Source organism: Musca autumnalis, unplaced genomic scaffold (assembly GCF_047663935.1).
Source record: "Musca autumnalis isolate F117 unplaced genomic scaffold, ASM4766393v1 scaffold_1, whole genome shotgun sequence".
Classification (NCBI taxonomy): Eukaryota; Metazoa; Arthropoda; class Insecta; order Diptera; family Muscidae; genus Musca; species Musca autumnalis.
In genome coordinates this window covers 208,701,847-208,727,771 of record NW_027411644.1, presented here as the reverse complement: position 1 = coordinate 208,727,771, position 25,925 = coordinate 208,701,847, and the positions used below count along the sequence as shown (strand labels likewise).

At 34.9% G+C, this 25,925-nt stretch overlaps 2 protein-coding genes across 3 annotated transcripts in view; one reads left to right on the top strand and one right to left on the bottom strand.

Annotated features, from left to right (window-relative positions):
• Positions 1-25,925, bottom strand: part of Brf (Brf RNA polymerase III subunit) — a 168,098-nt gene that overhangs the window by 83,226 nt on the left and 58,947 nt on the right. The gene's annotated exons all lie outside the window — the stretch shown is intronic.
• Positions 1-25,925, top strand: part of lute (BTB/POZ domain containing protein 3 lute) — a 95,994-nt gene that overhangs the window by 26,025 nt on the left and 44,044 nt on the right. For both annotated transcript variants that reach the window (XM_073960015.1, XM_073960014.1), the window contains exon 2: positions 15,800-16,291. In XM_073960015.1, coding sequence (XP_073816116.1) covers positions 15,919-16,291 — 373 coding nt within the window. In that variant the 5' untranslated portion in view covers positions 15,800-15,918. The remainder of the gene's footprint in view (positions 1-15,799; positions 16,292-25,925) is intronic.

Genomic DNA, 25,925 nt, shown 5'->3' with positions numbered 1-25,925 from the left:
TCATACGAGATGCGAATATATATACGGTCAGAGACAAAAACAGCACGATATACAATAAAGATGTAATGTTGCTTGCATACGCAGATGACATAGACATAATAGGTAGATCAGCGCGAGCCGTAACAGCCACCTTTGCAAAAATAGAAAAAGAGTCTGCCAAAGTGGGTCTGGCAGTCAACGGCGATAAGACGAAGTTTATGATATCAACACGCAAGTCGTCCAGTAGACTCGGACCAACTGTGGATGTTGATAATTATAAATTTGAGATAGTAAACGATTTTATCTACCTCGGCACCGCCATAAATTAAACCAACAATATAAGCCTTGAAATAAAGAGAAGAATAATATTGGCCAACAGATGCTACTTTGGTCTAAATAAACAGTTTAAAAGCAAAACCACCTCTCGTCAAACAAAACATACACTTTACCGGACACTGATACTACCCGTTCTTATGTATGGATCTGAAGCATGGGTACTTGCGAAAGTAGATGAGGCAGAACTTGGTGTGTTTGAGAGAAAAATTCTTCGAAAGATTTATGGACCAATATGCGTTGAAGGTGAATACCGACGTCCTATGAACCACGAGCTATACCAGCCGACCGACATCGATATAGTAAAACGTATCGAACTACTACAACGATTGCGTTGGTTTGGCCATGTCAGCAGGATGGATAAAGATGCCCCCGCCAAAAAGGCATTTGAATACGAGCCACTCGACGGTATACGCCCCAAGGGAAGGCCAAAACTCGGATGGAAAGACCAGGTTGAAGAAGATATCACAAAACATGGCGTCCAAAATTGGAGAAGTAAGGCAAAAGATCGGTGCGTTTGGAAATCTATTCTTAGTTCGGCTTATGGAACAAGACGTTCTGTTCCTTATGTCTTCAGTGAACCATCCACAAGAGGTGAAGAAGATTATTTCAGTACAGCAACACAATGGCATGCTTTCGTTGCAGTACCTGCACGGGTGTTATCCTGAGAGCCATCCTAATCACCATATGGTGGATAGGATCCCCACTCTGGCATGTCAGGAGGTGCACAGATGCCATAAACAACTATTGTGTGAATGCGGTCCTCGGAGAGCATTCCCCATCTATCGTAGCTGGGGAGCGTCAGCTGCCACGACAAACCAAAGTAGTTTTGGCTCAACTACGCTCGGGATGGTGCAGCCGTCTAAATTCCTATAGAGCACAACACGATGCGCTTTTTTTAACTTCCCCGTCAAACATATTCAACTAAATCCATATAGACCCAAAGCCAGAGCCGGATAAAGCAGAAAAACGAGCATACAACAAATTCTGTTACAACAACAACACCAGCCGACAAAGTACAGATTTAACCACGATTCAACCCTGCGCTTAGCACGCTCCTATCAAGCTTCCTGCGCATAGCACGATCCGTGTTCTTACCACGATCCAAGCTTACAGCCAGCTTAATACTCTTAGCCAGCTCCAACTATCCGATAACTTCCCTGACCGCAACCCAAATAGCAAAAAGCCGAGTCACATCCCACGACGACAGCTGAGTCCACAGCAACCCGAATAATGAAGAACAGATCTACACACCCGACGACGACAACCGCCAACCACCCGAATAGAACAGAACCAAGCTCCTCAGCAACCCGAATAGTGCAGAACCGAGCCATAAACCCGATGACGACAACCGACAACCACCCGAATAGAACAGAACCGAGCTCCTCACTCGGTTACCACCGAGCCGACAGCATGCGAATACTGGTGACAGCTTTGAGTCTATAACCAAGCCACTTGCAATGCCTGTTGGCGTATGCTTCCTTTTGCTTCTTGATGATTCGTTGTCATTCTGTCGGATGGGTCCGCTCTACTTTCGGAATTAAGTATTGCTAATCTGGTAGACTGTAAAACTTCTCTACAAGTTGTGTCTTAGGACACAAGTTGTGTCTTCGGATAGGTCCCATATCATTGAGCTAATATGAATAGGGGTGCACTCATTGATATGAGAGAAGTCTCTCTTGTCCCGTAGGGGATGTTTGTGGAACAATTATATATAAGCTGGTAAACGTGGATAAGGTCACTTCTATTGGCCTATTTCAATTGGATGGGTGGATTGTATTGGCACCAGCAAAGTTTTGCCGCTGCAGTGGCCAATGCGATCTTTGCTCTCACTTTGCAGTTCTTCTACTCTTGGCACATACATTTCGATAGCTATCGCGCCCACCAGACATTTCTGTAGGACACTGTATATTTTAGATCCTGAACCATTATATCAGGAAGCATGGACTTGCCCACGAATAACATAACATCGCTGTAAACAGACCACACAGAGTACCTTCTGTAAAAATTTCCAAAAGATCCTCGAACAGACCCTAAACTGCACTTAAACAAAATTTTTGAAATTCTGTGAGGGAGGTACGCTCAGGAGTGGACCGATATGGACCACTTTCGAATTTTAACCAAATTTGAACTAAATATTACCGAATCAAAAGTTTGGGCCAATTCGGTTGCTCCGTTTAAGAAATATCGGCGTTTTTGAGTTTTTCATATTTTTTAATTATTTAGAAAAGGTCAAACCCCAAAAAACAAACCACAAAAATTAAAAAAAAAAAAAATTCAAATTTTTTTCAAAATCTTTTCACCAAAAGCAACAAGTTTAACACTATTCGATTAGATATATTTTCAAATCTAACCCAAAATCATTTCTTAACATTAACGTGACGATGGATGAATGAAAATGTGATATCCAAAGATGTTGATCGATTAATCTGTTAGGCAAACACAATAATGACCATATATCGCTGAACAAAAAAAGATAACTCATTATTAGGACACCATCACCACCTGTATTAACCCAACACCTTCCAAATTACATGAACATACCTTCACACAAAAACTTACAGAAAAAACTTATTACAATATGTACTTAATGGCACAAAACATGAAATTGTGTTGAAATAACCCTTGCGCTTGTTGTTTGCTGATCTAGAAAAGTTTTGAGCTACAAATTTCATGTCACAAACATTGTATCGTTTTTTGGGGTCAGCAGATTGTGGTCAGCGCAATGATTTAGATTTGCTTACAAAAAGAAAAATAAATCACAAGTACTAAGACTGCTAAGACTGACCGTAACTAAGTTTTAAAGAAGATGAAGGTAACTAAAACGAAATATGAAGCCGGAAATCATTTGCAGACAATTGAAATAATTTCTTTAAACTTTAAATGTGTTTTCACTATTTTTCTTTGTGTGATGTAAGAAATAAAGAAGTTGACGATTTACCGTGATTTATAAAAGGAAAAGTGTAATTTAATGAGAATTATGACACAGTGCATAGATATTACATAATTTTAAAGACTCCGAAATTAAAATATTGCCGGAGGACAATTATTATAAAAAGGAAAAAATACCTTTATTTAGAAATGGGCGCATGACACGATCTTGACACTAACCAACAGCAACTAAAGTGTGTAGTACTTAGGGGTAGTTTACACTATACGTAAATGTCATATGACATGAAATTTTCCATCGTTAAATATTCACTAATATATGGAATATTGGAGATTTTCCTTACGCCATTTATTCTGTGCGTCCACCCCAACAAAAATATAATAAAATTACGTCTCCACATTGCCTCCGTGGGTAGATATGGAATGTTTTTATTTCGTGTCATATGACATTGATAGATAGTGTGAAGTACCTCTTAGTTGTCGCTAAAGCGCTTTGTTGTTTATATGCTTAGTTGTTGTTGTTTATTGTCACCATCGCGACACGCACCCATCGCAACTTTAATTATTATTTTTTCTCTGACTTCGTAAACATTTCTTCTACAAGCAACACATCCATTTTATTACCAAATTTCCGATATTTCGGTAAGATAATGTGCCTAAAACCTTCAAAATACTGAAAATCAAGAGGTACGCTTCTCTTAGGGAATATTTGATAACCCCATGGAAGACTAAAAAATAAATTTTAGTTTTTCGGTGGGATATTGACGTCACAACCTACAGAACTACGAAAATCGGGAGGTACCGTCATATGGGGGCTATATCGAAACGTGGACCTATACCGACGATTTTCAGTTCGAAAGTTTTTCACCTCCAACGAAGACTAAATACCAAATTTTAGCCATTTAGCTTTATTGTGGCCAAAATCTTCAAAACACCGACAATCGGGAGGTACCGTTCTATGGGGTATATACGAAGGTTTGGACCTATACCGACAAATTTCATACGGAAAGTTTTATACCCCCAATGAAGACTATATACCAAAATTCGGCTATTTCAGTGGAATAATGAGGCCACAACCTTCAAAACACCGAAAATCGGGAAGTACCATTCTATGGGTCTACTCGAAGGTGTGGACCTATACCGAAAAATTTCATATGAAAAGTTGTATACCTCAAATGAAGACTATACATCAAATTTCAGCAATTTCGGTGGATTATTGAGGCCACAACCTTCAAAATACCGGAAATCGGGAAGTACCGTTCTATGGGGGCTATATGAAGGCGTGGACCTATACCTACAAAATTCTGGCGGAAAGTTTTACATCCCCAACGAATACTAAGTACTAAATTTCAGCCATTTCGGTGGAATATTGAGGCCACAACCTTCAAAATGCGGGAAATCGGGAGGTGACGTTCTATGGGGGCTATATGAATGCGTGAAACTACACCAACAAATTCGATATGGAAAGTTTTACAGCCCCAACGAATACTAATTACCAAATTTCAGCCATTTCGGAGGGATGTTGAGGCCACAACCTTCAAAATACCGAATTCGGGAGGTACCGTTCTATGGGGGCTATATGAAGGCGTGGACCTATACCGACAAATTTCATATGGAAAGTTTTATAACCGAAATTTCAGCCATTTCGGTAGAATATTGAGGCCCCAACCTTCAAAATACCGAAAATCGGGAGGTACCGTTCTATGGGGGCTATATGAAGGCGTGAACCTATACCAACAAATTTGATATGGAAAGTTTTATAACCTAAATGAAGACCAAATACCAAATTTCAGCCATTTCGGTGGAATATTGAGGCCACAACCTTCAACGGGAGGTACCGATCTATGGAGGCTATATGAAGGCGTGGACCTATACCAACAAATTTCATATGGAAAGTTGTATACCCCAAATTTCAGCCATTTCGGTGGAATATTGAGTCCACAACCTTCAAGATACCGAAAATGGGGAGGTACCGTTCTATGGGGGCTATATGAAAGCGTGGACCTATACCGACAAAGTTCTGGGGGAAAGTTTTGCACCCCCAACGAAGACTAAGAACCAAATTCCAGCCATTTCCGTGTGATAATGAGGCTAAAACCTTCAAAATACCGAAAATCGGGTGGTACCGTTCTATGGGGGCTATATGAAAACGTGGACCGATATAGCCCTTTGCAGTACCAAACATCGTAGAAGTTATATAAACTTCTATACCAATGTACAAAGCTCTATCTTAAAAATCGCGAGCTGTATTTTGATTTCAGACGGACAGACTGACAGCCGATGTGGTCCAAATTATGGCTTTCGTAATATTTTGTCCAAACTTAGTTTAAATTCGAAGATGGGTTATATCGGTCCACTCCTTCCGGTACCTCCACTACAAAAGTTCGGAAATGTTCGGAAATTTTGTGCGCACGATAACTCTTGAAGGAAGTAACCGATTTGGTCCATACTTTGCACATCGTGAAATATGGACTCAATCTGTCCACTCCATCGGGTACCTCCCACACAAAATTTTGCAAAAGTTCAATTTAGGACCTGTTCACGAATTGCTTTGATTTTTGTTGTAGCAACTTGTATTCACTGCCCCCCATATAACGGTATAAGTTTCATCACGGGCAAGTCAACACTTCCTGAGAATATAGCCTGATAGGTACAAAAAAACCCCCTACGACACCGTGTGTAGTGGTAGGAGTGCAAGATAACTCTCGAACGGATCTGCCCATTCGGGCCAAAATTTGGCCTTCGTAATATTTTGTCCAAACTTAGTTTAAGTTCGAAGATAAGCCATATCGGTCCACTTCTTTAGGTACCTCCCCCACAAAAGTTCAAAAATGTTCGGAAAAATTGTGCGCGCAATAACTCTTGAAGGGAGTGACCGATTAAGTCCTAACTTAACACATCCTAGTATGTCTACAAGATATAGATCAGGTTCGAATATGGACTCTATTTGTCTACTCCTTCGGGTACCTCCCACACAAAATTTCGTATACGTTTACTTTAAGACCTGCTCTCTTTTTCAGGGGCAAGTCCTTACTTCTTGAGAAAACAGCCCGAGAGTAAGAGTGTAAAAAACCCCTATGGCACCAGATGTAGTGTCTGTAGAACTCGATATCTCTCGAACTGATCAACCGATTCCAAAAGTTATGCGATGACCCACTGAAATGACTAGTGGGCGCGATATCAATCGAAAAGATATAACTCTCAAAATAAAAATCCACTTCCATAAGGGACTATGTCGGCCCAATCCTTTAAGAATCTCTTCAGCAACACTTTTTAATTTAAATCCTAATCCACATTTTTTCGGCCTTAAAACATTCGATCTGTCCGTAGAACAAAGTTTCAATTCAGATATATTTCTTCTTTGTAGAAATTGTATTTTTAATTTTTCGAACAAACATTTATCTGTATACATATGTTTTATTTAATTCAAAATAAACGCTTAATTATCGTGATTTAGGCAAACTTCTTTATAATATCGGGGATAAGTGACAACACATTTCTTAATATTTTTCCATTCTCTACACGGCTATGTGGAGGTATTTAGAATATTTGCAAAAAAAAATGCAGAAAAGTTATAACCCTATTTAACATACATTCATTTTACTTTTGTGATTTCATATCTATCTATTCACACATTTGTGGTTGACGAATAAAATAGCGAAAAATCGTTTCCCTCATTAAATTCTACAAAAATAAACAATTGTTTAAATTAAAAAGTAATTAGTTTCGCACAACATGAAAATTATACGCAATTTTTAATGACGTGAAAAAAGGGATTTTTTTTAAGTGCATTTCATCTAATAATGACACCCACCATTCACAGTGTCCGGAAAGACAGTCACGTAATAATGTAAATATCAACAACAACAAAAACTAATTATTACATAATAATAATAAAAAATTGTAGTCCTATGTCAACAAATCTTCAACTTTAAATAATATTTTCCAACACTATGTAATAATAATAGCAACAGTAAAACGTCATCGAGTCAGAGACTAATCATTAGTAGTAGTGAAACGATATGAAATAGCTTCAAATACAATTGTGGGAAAAAAGAGAAAAAAACAAATAACAGAGATTGTTTGTTTTTTTATTTTTAAGTGGGAAAATGTTATCTGTGTTCTGTAGGCTAGGTCATGGAAAATAAGTACATATAACGGATTGAAGTAAATAATGACTTAAAACATTTTTTTCAGGCAAAGCCTAACCGAATTTCAGAACGGCGCAAAGTGGATCATAATCGTTTTTTGCTGGTCAAAACTCCTTAAGTTTTGAACGGATAAAGACATTTTTTATAATTGTTTTATTCGGCAGATAACACTGTAGTCAGCATTTCGATAAATCAAAAATGATCAAATTCGGTCTAGTAGCTGGAGAGGAACCCAAGGTCAAAGATGAAAATTTAAGTTTTTTTCATATTTTGCATCCAAATAAACGAACCATAAAAATACAACAACAAAATTTTAAAAAGAAATCCAAAAAAAATATTTTGTTCAAAAATTTAAAAAAACTCATATCTTTAACAAATGTCCATGTGGAAAAAACACATGTTATTTCAATAAATTTAAAAAGGTGTTAAACGGACGGAACTTGACTTTTACAAAAGAATATTTGGGCTGAAAGAGAACCATCTCAGGCATCATTCTGCGAAAACGAAACATTGTTCCATGCTGTTCCATTTCAGTTGGCCATCAGTCATTTCAGTTGTTCCATACGCCCTCGAGTCACTTCAGTTGGTCATCGTATAACTTAAGAGGTTTTGGACCACTATGTCAGGAAGCATGGACTTGCCCACGAAAAACATAATATCGCTGTAAACAGGACCACAAGGAGTAGCATCGGTATGATTTTCTTCGAACAGACCCTAATCAGCACTTAAACAATAATGTTGCACTGTTGGAAGTCCGAATCGGCTGATCCGTTCGAGAGTTATCGTGCGCTCCAGCCACTACACGTGGTGCCATAAGGTCTTCTACAGCTTTCAGACCATTTTCTCATTAAGTTGGAAGTACCCGAAGGATAAAGTCCATATTCGAACCATATTTATGTCTGGTAGAATTTTTACAATCTGTAAAGTATTGACAAAATCGGCCACTGCCTTCAAGAGTTATCGTGCGAAAAGTTTTAAACTTTTGCCGATCTTCGAACTTAGACTAAATTCGGACAAAATAGTACGAATGCCAAATTTTGGACCGAATCGGCTGATCCGTTCGAGAGTTATAGGGCAATCCAGCCACTACACATGGTGCAACAGGGCTGTTTATTGTTTTCGGGACATTTGCTCTGGAAATATGGACTTGCCCCTGAAATAAACTTGTACCATCGTTATTGGGGCAGCGAATACAAGTTTTTACAAATGAAAGGAGAGTTATCGAGAGCACCATTTTAGCGAAATTGTATGAACTTTTGTCGTTGGAAAAATGCTTTAAAAAAGTCCACGTTTGGTGGTCTGATGGTCGTTGGAAAAAATTCTTTGAAAAAGTCCACGTTTGGTGGTCTGATGGTCGTTGGAAAAAATTCTTTAAAAAAATCCACGTTTGTTGGTCTGATGGTCGTTAAAAAAAAAAAAATTCTTTTAAAAATCGTTAAAAAATCCAAGTTTGGTGGTCTGATTGTCTTTAAAAAACCCACGTTTGGTGGTCGTTGAAAAGTTAATCTTTAAAAAATCCACGTTTGGTGGTCGTTGAAAAGTTAATCTTTAAAAAATCCACGTTTGGTGGTCGTTGAAAAGTTAATCTTTAAAAAATCCACGTTTGGTGGTCGTTGAAAAGTTAATCTTTAAAAAATCCACGTTTGGTGGTCACTGAAAAGTTAATCTTTAAAAAATCCACGTTTGGTGGTCACTGAAAAGTTAATCTTTAAAAAATCCACGTTTGGTGGTCACTGAAAAATTTATCTTTAAAAAATCAACGTTTGGTGGTCGTTGAAAAGTTAATCTTTAAAAAATCCACGTTTGGTGGTCACTGAAAAGTTAATCTTTAAAAAATCCACGTTTGGTGGTCGTTGAAAAGTTAATCTTTAAAAAATAATTCTTTAAAAAATCCACGTTTGTTGGTCTGATGGTCGTTTAAAAATAATTCTTTAAAAAATCCACGTTTGTTGGTCTGATGGTCGTTTAAAAATAATTCTTTAAAAAATCCACGTTTGTTGGTCTGATGGTCGTTTAAAAATAATTCTTTAAAAAATCCACGTTTGTTGGTCTGATGGTCGTTTAAAAATAATTCTTTAAAAAATCCACGTTTGTTGGTCTGATGGTCGTTTAAAAATAATTCTTTAAAAAATCCACGTTTGTTGGTCTGATGGTCGTTTAAAAATAATTCTTTAAAAAATCCACGTTTGTTGGTCTGATGGTCGTTTAAAAATAATTCTTTAAAAAATCCACGTTTGTTGGTCTGATGGTCGTTTAAAAATAATTCTTTAAAAAATCCACGTTTGTTGGTCTGATGGTCGTTTAAAAATAATTCTTTAAAAAATCCACGTTTGTTGGTCTGATGGTCGTTTAAAAATAATTCTTTAAAAAATCCACGTTTGTTGGTCTGATGGTCGTTTAAAAATAATTCTTTAAAAAATCCACGTTTGTTGGTCTGATGGTCGTTTAAAAATAATTCTTTAAAAAATCCACGTTTGTTGGTCTGATGGCCTTTTAAAAATAATTCTTTAAAAAGTCCACGTTTGTTGGTCTGATGGTCGTTTAAAAATAATTCTTTAAAAAATCCACGTTTGTTGGTCTGATGGTCGTTTAAAAATAATTCTTTAAAAAATCCACGTTTGTTGGTCTGATGGTCGTTTAAAAACAATTCTTTAAAAAATCCACGTTTGTTGGTCTGATGGTCGTTTAAAAATAATTCTTTAAAAAATCCACGTTTGTTGGTCTGATGGTCGTTTAAAAATAATTCTTTAAAAAATCCACGTTTGTTGGTCTGATGGTCGTTTAAAACTAATTCTTTAAAAAATCCACGTTTGTTGGTCTGATGGTCGTTTAAAAATAATTCTTTAAAAAATCCACGTTTGTTGGTCTGATGGTCGTTTAAAAATAATTCTTTAAAAAATCCACGTTTGTTGGTCTGATGGTCGTTTAAAAACAATTCTTTAAAAAATCCACGTTTGTTGGTCTGATGGTCGTTTAAAAATAATTCTTTAAAAAATCCACGTTTGTTGGTCTGATGGTCGTTTAAAAATAATTCTTTAAAAAATCCACGTTTGTTGGTCTGATGGTCGTTTAAAAATAATTCTTTAAAAAATCCACGTTTGTTGGTCTGATGGTCGTTTAAAAATAATTCTTTAAAAAATCCACGTTTGTTGGTCTGATGGTCGTTTAAAAATAATTCTTTAAAAAATCCACGTTTGTTGGTCTGATGGTCGTTTAAAAATAATTCTTTAAAAAATCCACGTTTGTTGGTCTGATGGCCTTTTAAAAATAATTCTTTAAAAAGTCCACGTTTGTTGGTCTGATGGTCGTTTAAAAATAATTCTTTAAAAAATCCACGTTTGTTGGTCTGATGGTCGTTTAAAAATAATTCTTTAAAAAGTCCACGTTTGTTGGTCTGATGGTCGTTTAAAAATAATTCTTTAAAAAATCCACGTTTGTTGGTCTGATGGTCGTTTAAAAACAATTCTTTAAAAAATCCACGTTTGTTGGTCTGATGGTCGTTTAAAAATAATTCTTTAAAAAATCCACGTTTGTTGGTCTGATGGTCGTTTAAAAATAATTCTTTAAAAAGTCCACGTTTGTTGGTCTGATGGTCGTTTAAAAATAATTCTTTAAAAAATCCACGTTTGTTGGTCTGATGGTCGTTTAAAAACAATTCTTTAAAAAATCCACGTTTGTTGGTCTGATGGTCGTTTAAAAATAATTCTTTAAAAAATCCACGTTTGTTGGTCTGATGGTCGTTTAAAAATAATTCTTTAAAAAATCCACGTTTGTTGGTCTGATGGTCGTTTAAAAATAATTCTTTAAAAAATCCACGTTTGTTGGTCTGATGGCCTTTTAAAAATAATTCTTTAAAAAGTCCACGTTTGTTGGTCTGATGGTCGTTTAAAAATAATTCTTTAAAAAATCCACGTTTGTTGGTCTGATGGTCGTTTAAAAATAATTCTTTAAAAAGTCCACGTTTGTTGGTCTGATGGTCGTTTAAAAATAATTCTTTAAAAAATCCACGTTTGTTGGTCTGATGGTCGTTTAAAAACAATTCTTTAAAAAATCCACGTTTGTTGGTCTGATGGTCGTTTAAAAATAATTCTTTAAAAAATCCACGTTTGTTGGTCTGATGGTCGTTTAAAAATAATTCTTTAAAAAATCCACGTTTGTTGGTCTGATGGTCGTTTAAAAATAATTCTTTAAAAAATCCACGTTTGTTGGTCTGATGGTCGTTTAAAAATAATTCTTTAAAAAATCCACGTTTGTTGGTCTGATGGTCGTTGAAAAATAATTTTTTAAAAAATCCACGTTTGTTGGTCTGATGGTCGTTGAAAAATAATTCTTTAAAAAATCCACGTTTGTTGGTCTGATGGTCGTTGAAAAATAATTATTTAAAAAATCCACGTTTAGTGGACTGATGATGGTCGTTGGAAAATAATTATTTAAAAAATCCACGTTTAGTGGACTGATGATGGTCGTTGGAAAATAATTATTTAAAAAATCCACGTTTAGTGGACTGATGATGGTCGTTGGAAAATAATTATTTAAAAAATCCACGTTTAGTGGACTGATGATGGTCGTTGGAAAATAATTATTTAAAAAATCCACGTTTAGTGGACTGATGATGGTCGTTGGAAAATAATTATTTAAAAAATCCACGTTTAGTGGACTGATGATGGTCGTTGGAAAATAATTATTTAAAAAATCCACGTTTAGTGGACTGATGATGGTCGTTGGAAAAATTCTTAAAAAATGTCCACGTTTGGTGGCCTGATGGTCGTTGAAAAATAATTCTTTAAAAAATCCACGTTTGTTGGTCTGATGGTCGTTGAAAAATAATTCTTTAAAAAATCCACGTTTGTTGGTCTGATGGTCGTTGAAAAATAATTCTTTAAAAAATCCACGTTTGTTGGTCTGATGGTCGTTGAAAAATAATTCTTTAAAAAATCCACGTTTGTTGGTCTGATGGTCGTTGAAAAATAATTCTTTAAAAAATCCACGTTTGTTGGTCTGATGGTCGTTGAAAAATAATTCTTTAAAAAATCCACGTTTGTTGGTCTGATGGTCGTTGAAGAATAATTCTTAAAAAAATACACGTTTGTTGGTCTGATGGTCGTTGAAAAATAATTCTTTAAAAAATCCACGTTTGTTGGTCTGATGGTCGTTGAAAAATAATTCTTTAAAAAATCCACGTTTGTTGGTCTGATGGTCGTTGAAAAATAATTCTTTAAAAAATCCACGTTTGTTGGTCTGATGGTCGTTGAAAAATAATTCTTTAAAAAATCCACGTTTGTTGGTCTGATGGTCGTTGAAAAATAGTTCTTAAAAAAATCCACGTTTGTTGGTCTGATGGTCGTTGAAAAATAATTCTTTAAAAATCCACGTTGGTTGGTCTGATGGTCGTTGAAAAATAATTCTTTAAAAAATCCACGTTTGGTGGTCTGATGGTCGTTGAAAAATAATTCTTTAAAAAATCCACGTTTGGTGGTCTGATGGTCGTTTAAAAAATTCTTTAAAAAATCCATGTTTGGTGGGTGGCCTGATGGTCGTTGAAAAAAGAAAATCTTCAAAAAATCCAAGTTTGGTGGTCTGAGGTCATTGAAAAAAATTATTTTAAAAATCCAAGTTTGGTGGTCTGATGGTCATTGAAAAAAATTCTTTTAAAAATCCACGTTTGGTGGGGTAATTATCGTTGAAAAGTTATTCTTTAAAAAATCGACGTTTGGTGGTCTGATGGTCGTTGAAATGTTAATCTTTAAAAATCCACGTTTGGTGGTCTGTTTGTCGTTGAAAAGTTAATCTTTAAAAAATCCACGTTTGGTGGTTTGATGGTCGTTGAAAAGTTAATCTTTAAAAAATCCGTGGTTGGTGGTCTGATGGGGAAAAACAAAAGGGTGGATATATATTCTTAGTTCGGCTTAGAGCACAAATGTTCTGTAGAGGGCCAACTAAAAAAGTAAGATGTACATCGTATCTTTGTTCCAATAGTGGCACTCATGCAAGGAAAATTGCGAGAAAACTTCCTGCCACAAAACTGAAGCTATAGGCGTACAAAGTGAAAGTAAAACACAGGGGCAAGCACAACAGTATTTGTTTTTAGGAAAACGTTAAAAACAAAAATCAGTCATGAAGTACAAAACAAAAGATTATCGGAAGCAATATATAATCTCCCATGATTATCCCCACAGGCATATTTCTTCTTTGACACATTAACCTAAGTTAAATTTTAATTTGAAAACAAAATTATTAAAATTGACAAAAAAGACATACATATGGTAATATTCAAAAATGTTTTACAATCGTTGAAGTTGAGGTTCACCATTTAATAAGTCGCGAACTGTTAATATATTTTATAAAATATGAATATGTTTACATGAACTGAAGTGTTTTAGCCACGATCTTATAATATGGACCATAACAAATAATTTTCGTGGAAGCTGCGTTGGTGGTAATATAAAAAAATGGGTAAAAATGTGTTGAAGTTAGCAAGCTTTTTTGTGTTTTTTCTTGATTTCTGGTCAAACGAGGGAAAATTCAGACCTGAGCTCAAAGAAAGGATTGAAGAATACCCCTTGGGCAACATGATGCTAATGTGTGACTTCTCGATATATACAGTGCATCCCTCTTAAATCGATGCTGACATTTTGAAGTTTTGAAATCGGGGTTTTTTGAATTTTTCTTATAATTGGAGGGCGCAACCTGATAATGACCTAATCTATTTATTGGATTGTAGAACTCGTGATTCCACGTCGTTTGATGTATATCTCATGAGTGTGCTCCCCACAGCTCCCTAGTAATAGGAGTCCAAAGTCGAATTTTTGGTGCGTAATTTTTCTTTAAAAACCTATTTTTTTGGCTTCAAAATTTACAACTATGACTCAGGTACCCTTGAACCCCGCGTGATTTTAGTTTTTTTCCGCGCCGGATTCAATGAGCCCTACCGCGATCGAATCCATCCACTAAAACCGCTGATATAGATACCCTGAAAATAGGAAAATAAGCAAAATTTTATTTTGACTAATCCGCATACTTAACCGCGATTGCCCTTAAATTTTTTTACATAAATGGAATCCTTTATGCACGATTATAATATTTGTCAAAAAGGGGTGTCATGAATTTCAGAGATTCGGGAGTAGTATTCGTATTTAACCAAAAATAGAATCAGGTAGCACATCCGCGGTTCTTGACGAATCTGTATAAAATTTGTCTTATTGACGTATTTTTAACAGGCGGTCACTGAAATCGGATGCGCCTTATAATCATATGAACATCGCGTTATTTTTACCCACATGAAGCATTTTGGTGTAGTAAGATGCAACTGATGGCACACTTTTGCGGTTAAATGAAACATGGAAAAATGCAAACATATTGACAGAGATGCACTCGCTCTATGCGAAAAGCACATGCGCCTCAACTGATTTAAACTATTTCGCGCGTTATACGGTTTTTAACTTTTATGTTTTTTCTTTGATTGTAATATCAATATCACTCTTTATTTCCTAATTCTTTTGCTTATCACACTATGCAAATATACTTTCACGATGATAAACTATTTTCCTTGAAGAGGTTTTAACAAAATAATTCAGATTTTGTTAGGAAATTTAGCGAAATAGTAGAATAACTCCAAAAAATTTTCTCAAATTTTTCGTATTAAACCAAAAAATATATTCTTGAAATAATGTTCCAACAATAAACTTTTGTCTTTTGTTGTAGCTGCAATATGCAATTTAAAATCCTAATCAATAAAATTTTGGTCTCACATTTTTCTGGACATTGTCAAGATTCTGTACGTATTTTTAATTTATTTTTTAGAGATTTTTATGGACTCTGAGAAAGAATAAATAAAATTTACTCCAAGATTCCTTCATTATTTTTTGATTTTCCGCGAAAATGAAAATAAATTTAGCTAATATTTAGGCGTCTACGGATAGATATTAAATGTTGTTACCGATTTATATATAAATTTTGGTATTGCAACACAAAGGGAATTTTTAAATATTTTTTCTTTATAAGGGAATAAAACCCCCCATAACTTTTGGGCGCAGCATCCAATTTTGTGAACGCGAACATATTTGAAACCACGATTTTTTTCTTAACCCATGTAACAAAAATCGTGAATGTGCTTGTCAACATTTTTTTAATTTTTTTCTCGATGGAATTGTAAAGGAAATTTGAATTTTACCATATATATGTCCGCAAAAATTTTTGAGAATAATTTCCGAAATCAAATTTGGACATAGCTTTTAAAATAGATTTGTGAGCTATGTTCTATGGGAGTTATATCACGGCACCGTTTTCACTGTGTACCTAATTGATGACTATACGGTCTTATGATTAAGATTTCTCAGACAGATTGCGCTATTTTTTAAATATTAAAAATAATACCAAATTGAAACCCATTTTTTTGTTTATTAATTGAAATAATGCTAATTTTTCTTTTTCTCTAATTTTTATTTCAGAATTCCCCCACCTTTATTAAAATTACCATCACAAAGGCCAGTTGACAGCAACACAAAAAAACCCTCCTCGGATCGATGATGAAGTGGCCACACATTTTACCAGCTTGCAACAAAGAAAGATGATCGAAGCTTTTGCCAATCATTTCAGCAGTCATTTGGGTAGACATTTATTTTATTGGGCCAGTACATTTTATACAGATTCTGATTCTACGGAATCAGAAAACGGCCTCAATCTGAAGATAACAAATTTAATAAATAAATTTCATGCACCACTCGAACGTGGCGTCCAGATATTGGATCATTTGCTAACACTGGAGGAAGAAGATTTCGGCGAACAGTGGGGCAGTGCCTATAATCACAATTATGAATTGGATTTGGCGGCGACATCGGCAGCTGCGAGACCTGGTGGTGGTAGTCGACGAGATGTAGAAAATCAAGAAGTTTTGAATTACAACGATCAAGAACAGAGGCCTTATCTTATCCGACGAAATAGTAAGTAAAATTAGAGAAAAACATTTCAAATACTTTGATTAGCAATTAAAGCATTTAATATGTAAACACTAAACATTTTGCCGGTTTAAACAAAACGAAAAAAAACTCATTCATATGCAACATAAACGATAACAATAAAGGTCAAGAAACTCGTTTATAAACAGTGACGTCGTTAAAAAAATTAAAGGACAAAAGATTAAAAGGAGAAGGGAATGGAAAAAGTTTAAAATTGTTTTGTAGAGGAAAAAGAGTTAACATTATTAGTTATTAAAGAATATCTTTTCAACAACCACAAAGAAAATTTCCAATCAGACCGCCAAACGAGGATATTTTAAAGATTTTTTTTAAACGAATACCAGACCAACAAACTTGGATTTTTTTAAAGATAACCCTTTCAACGACCATCAGACCAACAAACGTGGATTTTTTAAAGAATTTTTTTTCAACGACCATCAAACCACCAAACTTGGATTTTCAAGGATTTTTTCAACGACCATCAGACCAACAAATGTGGATTTTTAAAGAATTTTTTTCAACGACCATCAGACCAACAAACCTGTATTTTTTAAAGATTTTTTTCAACGACCATCATCAACAAACGTGGATTTTTTAAAGAATTTTTTCAACGACTATCATCAACAAACGTGGATTTTTTAAAGAATTTTTCAACGACCATCATCAACAAACGTGGATTTTTAAAGAATTTTTTCAACGACCATCATCAACAAACGTGGATCTTTTTAAAGAATTTTTTCAAGGACCATCAGACCAAAAAATGTGGATTTTTAAAGAATTTTTTTCAACGACCATCAGACAAACGAACCTGGATTTTTTGAAGAATTTTTTTTGAAAGACCATCAGACAAACCAACTTGGATTTTTTAAAGAATTTTTTTTGAAAGACCATCAGACCAACCAACTTGGATTTTTTAAAGAATTTTTTTCAACGACCATCAGACCAAGAAGCGTGGATTTTTTTAAAGAATTTTTTTCAAAGACTATCAGACCGACAAACGTGGATTTTTTAATGAATTTTTTTCAAAGACTATCAGGCCCACAAACGTTGATTTTTTAAGAATTTTTTTTTCAACGACCATCAGATTAAAGAATGTTTTTTTTAAGAATTTTTTCAAGTACCATCAGACCAACAAACTTGGATTTTTTTAAAGATTTTTCTTCAACGATCATCAGACCACGAAACGTGGATTTTTTAAAGAATTTTTTCAACGACCCTCTTACCTCGAAACGTGGATTTTTTAAAGAATTTTTTCAACGACCCTCTTACCTCGAAACGTGGATTTTTTAAAGAATTTTTTCAACGACCCTCTTACCTCGAAACGTGGATTTTTTAAAGAATTTTTTCAACGTCCCTCTTACCTCGAAACGTGGATTTTTTAAAGAATTTTTTCAACGACCCTCTTACCTCGAAACGTGGATTTTTTAAAGAATTTTTTCAACGACCCTCTTACCTCGAAACGTGGATTTTTTAAAGAATTTTTTCAACGACCATCTTACCTCGAAACGTGGATTTTTTGAAGAATTTTTTCAACGACCCTCTTACCTCGAAACGTGGATTTTATAAAGAATTTTTTCAACGACCCTCTTACCTCGAAACGTGGATTTTTTAAAGAATTTTTTCAACGACCCGCTTACCTCGAAACGTGAATTTTTTAAAGAATTTTTTCAACGACCCGCTTACCTCGAAACGTGGATTTTTTAAAGAATTTTTTCAACGACCCTCTTACCTCGAAACGTGGATTTTTTAAAGAATTTTTTCAACGACCCTCTTACCTCGAAACGTGGATTTTTTAAAGAATTTTTTCAACGACCCTCTTACCTCGAAACGTGGATTTTTTAAAGAATTTTTTCTTACCTCGAAACGTGGATTTTTTAAAGAATTTTTTCTTACCTCGAAACGTGGATTTTTTAAAGAATTTTTTCTTACCTCGAAACGTGGATTTTTTAAAGAATTTTTTCTTACCTCGAAACGTGGATTTTTTAAAGAATTTTTTCTTACCTCGAAACGTGGATTTTTTAAAGAATTTTTTCTTACCTCGAAACGTGGATTTTTTAAAGAATTTTTTCTTACCTCGAAACGTGGATTTTTTAAAGAATTTTTTCTTACCTCGAAACGTGGATTTTTTAAAGAATTTTTTCTTACCTCGAAACGTGGATTTTTTAAAGAATTTTTTCTTACCTCGAAACGTGGATTTTTTAAAGAATTTTTTCTTACCTCGAAACGTGGATTTTTTAAAGAATTTTTTCTTACCTCGAAACGTGGATTTTTTAAAGATTTTTTTCAAAGACTATCAGACCCACAAACGTGGATTTTTTAATGAATTTTTTTCAAAGACTATCAGACCCACAAACTTGGATTTTTTAATGAATTTTTTTCAAAGACTATCAGACCCACAAACGTGGATTTTTTAAGAATTTTTGTTCAACGACCATCACATTAACGAACGTTTTTTTAAGAATTTTTTCAACTACCATCAGACCAACAAACTTGGATTTTTTTAAAGATTTTTCTTCAACGATCACCAGACCACGAAACGTGGATTTTTTAAAGAATTTTTTTAACGACCATCAAACCAACAAATGTGGATTTTTTAAAGAATTTTTGTCAACGACCATCATTAACAAACGTGGATTTTTTAAAGAATTTTTTTAACGACCATCAAACCAACAAATTTGGATTTTTTAAAGTATTTTTGTCAACGACCATCATTAACAAACGTGGATTTTTTAAAGAATTTTTCAATGACCATCATTAACAAACGTGGATTTTTTAAAGAATTTTTTCAACGACCCTCTTACCTCGAAACGTGGATTTTTTAAAGAATTTTTTCAACGACCCTCTTACCTCGAAACGTGGATTTTTTAAAGAATTTTTTCAACGACCCTCTTACCTCGAAACGTGGGTTTTTTAAAGAATTTTTTCAACGACCCTCTTACCTCGAAACGTGGATTTTTTAAAGAATTTTTTCAACGACCCTCTTACCTCGAAACGTGGATTTTTTAAAGAATTTTTCAACGACCCTCTTACCTCGAAACGTGGATTTTTTAAAGAATTTTTTCAACGACCCTCTTACCTCGAAACGTGGATTTTTTAAAGAATTTCTTCAACGACCCTCTCACATCGAAACGTGGATTTTTTAAAGAATTTTTTCAACGACCCTCTTACCTCGAAACGTGGATTTTTTAAAGAATTTTTTCAACGACCCTCTCACCTCGAAACGTGGATTTTTTAAAGAATTTTTTCTTACCTCGAAACGTGGATTTTTTAAAGAATTTTTTCTTACCTCGAAACGTGGATTTTTTAAAGATTTTTTTCAAAGACTATCAGACCCACAAACGTGGATTTTTTAATGAATTTTTTTCAAAGACTATCAGACCCACAAACTTGGATTTTTTAATGAATTTTTTTCAAAGACTATCAGACCCACAAACGTGGATTTTTTAAGAATTTTTGTTCAACGACCATCACATTAACGAACGTTTTTTTTAAGAATTTTTTCAACTACCATCAGACCAACAAACTTGGATTTTTTTAAAGATTTTTCTTCAACGATCACCAGACCACGAAACGTGGATTTTTTAAAGAATTTTTTTAACGACCATCAAACCAACAAATGTGGATTTTTTAAAGTATTTTTGTCAACGACCATCATTAACAAACGTGGATTTTTTAAAGAATTTTTTCAACGACCATCATTATCAAACGTGGATTTTTTAAAGAATTTTTCAATGACCATCATTAACAAACGTGGATTTTTTAAAGAATTTTTCAATGACCATCATTAACAAACGTGGATTTTTTAAAGAATTTTTTCAACGACCCTCTTACCTCGAAACGTGGATTTTTTAAAGAATTTTTTCAACGACCCTCTTACTTTGAAACGTGGATTTTTTAAAGAATTTTTTCAACGACCCTCTTACCTCGAAACGTGGGTTTTTTAAAGAATTTTTTCAACGACCCTCTTACCTCGAAACGTGGATTTTTTAAAGAATTTTTTCAACGACCCTCTTACCTCGAAACGTGGATTTTTTAAAGAATTTTTTCAACGACCCTCTTACTTTGAAACGTGGATTTTTTAAAGAATTTTTTCAACGACCCTCTCACATCGAAACGTGGATTTTTTAAAGAATTTTTTCAACGACCCTCTTACCTCGAAACGTGGATTTGTTAAAGAATTTTTTCAACGACCCTCTCACCTCGAAACGTGGATTTTTTAAAGAATTTTTTCAACGACCCTAAGACCACCAAACGTGGATTTTTTAAAGATTAACTATACAACGACCATCAGACCAACAAACGTGGTTTTTTTAAGATTAACTTTTCAACGACCGTCAGACCAACAAATGTGGATTTTTTAAATAATTTTTCCAGCGACTATCAGACCAACAAATATTGATTTTTTTAAAGAATTTTTTCAATGATCTTCTGCCATCAAACATAGAATTTATTTAAGAATTTTTTCAATTTTTTCCAACAGGCCACCAGACCTGGATTTTTTAAATAATTGTTTACCACGCTCCTGTTTTTCACTTTTATTTTTCATACAACAATTCCGGTTAATACACACCCTCTCTTTCTCACATAATACACTCGAAAGACGAATACATCCGCATACAATGGAAACATAACGAACGCCTTAAGACTTTTTTATAGTCCCAGTCAACAAAAACATCTTTGTGTAGCGTTCGAAGTAGGAACTGGTTTCATAAAACTATCCGCTAACAACTCAACGACAGACAACAGGTAGCCTAAAAAAAACCTTCAGTTACGCCAAAGAAAGACAGCAAAAAAACCGAAATATTTTTCAAGTTCAAGTTGTGGATAACAGAAAATACAAATAAAGCCAAAAATGAGGAAGTGCCAAAGCCCCTAACCAAAAAAAAACACGCACACACACAATATACAAACATAAAATTTGCAGCTAAAAAGAACAAGTAAAAAAGCATTAAGTTCGGCCGGGCCGAACTTTTCATACCCTCCACCATAAAATATTCATTCCTGTTCCCAACTTTAAGTGAGTACGTTAAAATGTCAGATAATGTACATAAAATGCTTCATCCGGGAGGCCCCTTTTTTATGGTGCCTATATCTAACTGTTGACAATTTTGGTGGGCTAGAAATTGGGAGGTACTGTTATATAGGGGTTATAATAAAACATGGGTCTATGTTGAGAGTTTTTGATGGGAGCCTTTAATGTCAAATAACTCCTAATTCGGTTAAAAAATTTAGCTAGAATCCTCAAAATATCGAAAATCGGTACATAACTTGACTTCAAATGTCATTAACAGCTAGTTCGGAGGTATCTGGGCTATACGAAAATATGAACTTAAATGAACAATTTCTGTTGCAGAATTTTCGTTGACTTTCAAATTTCAAATTACAGAAAGTTCGTCCAAAACTAAAGCTAAGGTACGGAAAATCGGGAGGTTTGTTTTGTTTGTTTTGTACCGAAAATCGGGAAGTATCGTTATATTGGGGCTATGTTTAAAATTGTTGATGCAGATGCGTGGTGACCACTACAACCTTCAAATGTCAAATTACAGTTAGTTCTGTTAAAAATTGTAGCTAAAATGGCCAAATTACTGAAAATTGGGAGGTACCGTTACATGGGAGCTATATCCGAACATGGACCTATTTTTGATGGAGAGGTGTTGTGACCACTAAGAACTTCAAATGTCAAATTACTGCTAGTTTGGTTTAATATTGTAGCTAAAATCATCAAATTACTGAAAATCGGGAGGTACCGTTATATGGGGGCTTTCTTGACAATTTTTGGTGGAGAGGTATGGTGACCACTAAGAATTTCAAATGTCAAATGTTGAAATTACAGATAATTCGGTTAAAACTTGTTGGTAAAATTCTCAAAATACCTGAAATCGGGCGATAACGTTGTATGGGGGCTATTCCAAAACATGGACATATGTCCACTAGTTATATAAGTTTATTGACATTTAAGAACCCTAAATGTCAATTGATAGCTAAATCGGTCTGAAAATGTAGATAAAAACGTCAAAATGTCGTAAATCGGGGGTACCGTTATATGGGGGCTATACCAACACGTGGACCTAGGTCCACAACTTTTGTTATATAAATTTAGTTACACTTAAGAACCTTAAATGTCAAATTATAGCTATATCGGTCTGAAAATGTAGCTAAAAACGTCAAAATACCGCAAATCGGGGGGTAGCGTTATATGGGGGCTATACCAAAACTTGGACCTATGTCCACAACTTTTGTTATATAAGTTTATTGACATTTAAGAACCCTAAATGTCAAATTATAGCTACATCGGTCTGAAAACGTAGCTAAAAACGTCAAAATACCGCAAATCGGGGGGTACCGTTATATGGGGGCTATACCAAAACGTGGACCTATGTCCTCAACTTTTATTATATAAGTTTATTACCACTTAAGAACCCTAAATGTCAAATTATAGCTACATCGGTCTGATAATGTAGCTAAAAACGTCAAAATACCGTATATCGGGGGGTACCGTTATATGGGGGCTATACCAAACCATGGACTTATGTACACACATTTTGTCATATATTTTTTTTGATACTTAAGGACCCTAAATGTTAAATTATAGCTAAATCGGTCTAAAAATGTTGCTAAAAACGTCAAAATACCGCAAATCGGGGGGTACCGTTATATGGGGGCTATACCAAAACGTGGACCTATGTCCACAAGTTTTGTTATATAAGTTTATTGACACTTAAGAACCCTAAATGTCAAATTATAGCTACATCGGTCTGAAAATGTAGCTAAAAACGTCAAAATACCGCAAATCGGGGGGTACCGTTATATGGGGGCTATACCAAAACGTGGACCTATGTCCACAACTTCTAATATATAAGTTTATTAATGCTTAAGAACCCTAAATGTCAAATTATAGCTAAATCGGCCAAAAAATGTAGCTAAAAACGTCAAAATACCGCAAATCGGGGGGTACCGTTATATGGGGGCTATACCAAAAAGTGGACCTATGTCCACAAGTTTTGTTATATATGTTTATTGATACTTAAGAACCCTAAATGTCAAATTATAGCCAAATCGGTCTGAAAATGTAGCTAAAAACGTCAAAATACCGTAAATCGGGGGGTACCGTTATATGGGGGCTATACCAAAACGTGGACCGATATAGCCCATCATCGAACTTGACCTGCCTGCAAACAAAAGACGCATTTTCCCAAAATTTCAGCGTCATATCTCCATTTTTGTGGATGCTAGAGTGATTACCACAGACGGACGGACGGACGGACGGACGGACGTGCTCAGATCGACTTAGAATTTTACCCTGATCAAGAATATATATACTTTATAGGGTCGCAAATGAGTATTTCAATGCGTTACAAACGGAAAAACAAACTTAATATACCCTCCATACTATGGTGGAGGGTATAAAAAGAAGTAACAAACTAACAATAAACTGTTGATGACCAAAAAATCAAACAAAATCAACAATAACTCAATCGAAAGACAATAAAAAAATATTCCATGCAAACAATAATAAAAATGCGAAAACTTAAAAAAACAACAACTATAACAGCAAACAACAAACTGAAGCCATGATAGGGTCTTAAGTTGTAAACACCAACAACAACAAATACAAATCAATGCAAATACAATACAAATTTGTGCTATGTTTGGACTTTGCAATATTTATACAGTGTGACCCAAAAGAATGTAAACAAAAGCCAATTTAATTTGCAATATTAGAGTTGTCACAACAACAACAAAAAACACATACTATACAAAACAGCCTACAAATGTAATTTTTATGAGATATGAAGACCTTTTAGGGGTGTTATATTCATAGATGATATCTTAAGGGTTTTCTATAGATAGAAGACCTTTTTGGGGTCTTGTGTGCATCTTAATGGCCGTCTATATATAGAAGATATATTAGAGGTATTCTATATATAGAAGACCTCTAAAGGGTCTTCTATACATAGAAGACCTCGTAAAAGTCCCCTGTACATAGAAAACCTCTTAGGGTCTTCAATACATAGAAGACCTCCTAAGAGTCCTCTGTACATAGAAAACCTCTTAAGGGTCTTCTATACATAGAACTGCACATAGAAGACCTGTTAAGGGTCTTCTGAACATAGGCACCCCTTAAGGGTTTTATGTACATAGAAGACCTGCTAAGGGTCACGTAGAAAACCTATTAAGTGGCTTCTATGCATAGAAGACTTATTAAGGGTTTCTAAACATAGAAGACTTCTAAAGAGTCTTCTGTATATAGAAAACCTCTTAAGGGTCTTCTGTAAGTAGACTACCTCTTAAGCGTCTTCTATCCATAGAAACTTATTAACACTTCTCTATGCATAGAAGTCCTCTTATAGGTCTTCTACACATAGAAGACTTCTTAAGGGTCTTCTGTAAATTTTTTCCTAAAAACAATTTTTGTAAGGTTCTATCCCAACATACTCTGGTTCCAAAATCCAGTAATATAGTAATGCCATAATCAAGATCGTCATGGCCAGATATTGATGCCTTTCGGCAGGATTTCATTTTCTTCCTTGTTTAAGTGTTAGGATGGGGAAACCACGGAGTCGTCACCTCCTTTTCAATCCTCTATTGAGGTTTGTCCCTATGGCGGAATGCATAATTGGGAGCGGTATTCATTCGCCCCGACACCTATTTAGGTACTTCTGTGCATATAACACCTCTTTAGGGTCTTCTGTACATTCTGATTTTTTATGGTCTTCTGTGCGTAGAAGATCCCTTATGGGAAAACTATTTTGGGTCTTTTATTCATTGAAAAATCTCTTAATCTTCAATATTTAGAAGACATCTTATGGGTTCTTCTGTACATCGAATATACCTTAAAGGTCTTCTAGCGATACTTCGACCACCCTATATGTTCAATGGTATTCCAAACCATGTCTGATTCCGCTATTCCCGCAAAGCTCATTCGGCTATGTAAGATGACATGTACACATGTACATTGAGTTGGCAGCCGCTGGCCGGAACGCTGATGTTGTGCGGTTCCGGGTCAATCCGGTACGAAAGAAAATAGGAAAAACTCTCTCAAAACAGTTTAGTACCAAACAAGGTTTCAGACAAAGAGACAGACATTCAAGTGATATTTTTTTGTCCTGGTGGAAACTGTTCTAAGATGCAAAAGTTAAAAGAAAAGACACAATATATGTACGCAAATAGCCGCATGCTGAAATAGATAACTGATACCTCATACAATTAAAAAAGTTTCAGTCGGGTTTGACGACATATGTAGATATACCCTAAGCGTGTGTGAATTGAAATTTGTAGCTATGGACAGATACCGGCCACACAACCAAAATCCTTTTCCCCAGGCTCAAATGTGTTGCGGACGAGACACCTGAAGAAATGGACCGGCATAGTCCATTTTGTAAGTGGATCTTATTTTGGGAGTTATTCCTTTCAATATTATTCTATTCGGTATTATTTAGAGTTTCAGGAAGCATTGACGAAACATACAGTACTCGTATCGCTGTAAACAGGACCACAAGATATACATTCGGTAAAAATCTACAAAGGATCATCGGACTGGTCTTAAACTGCAATTAAACAAAAATGTTGACATTTGTGAGGGAGGTGCCCTGAGGACGGACATGGCTAAATCGAAATT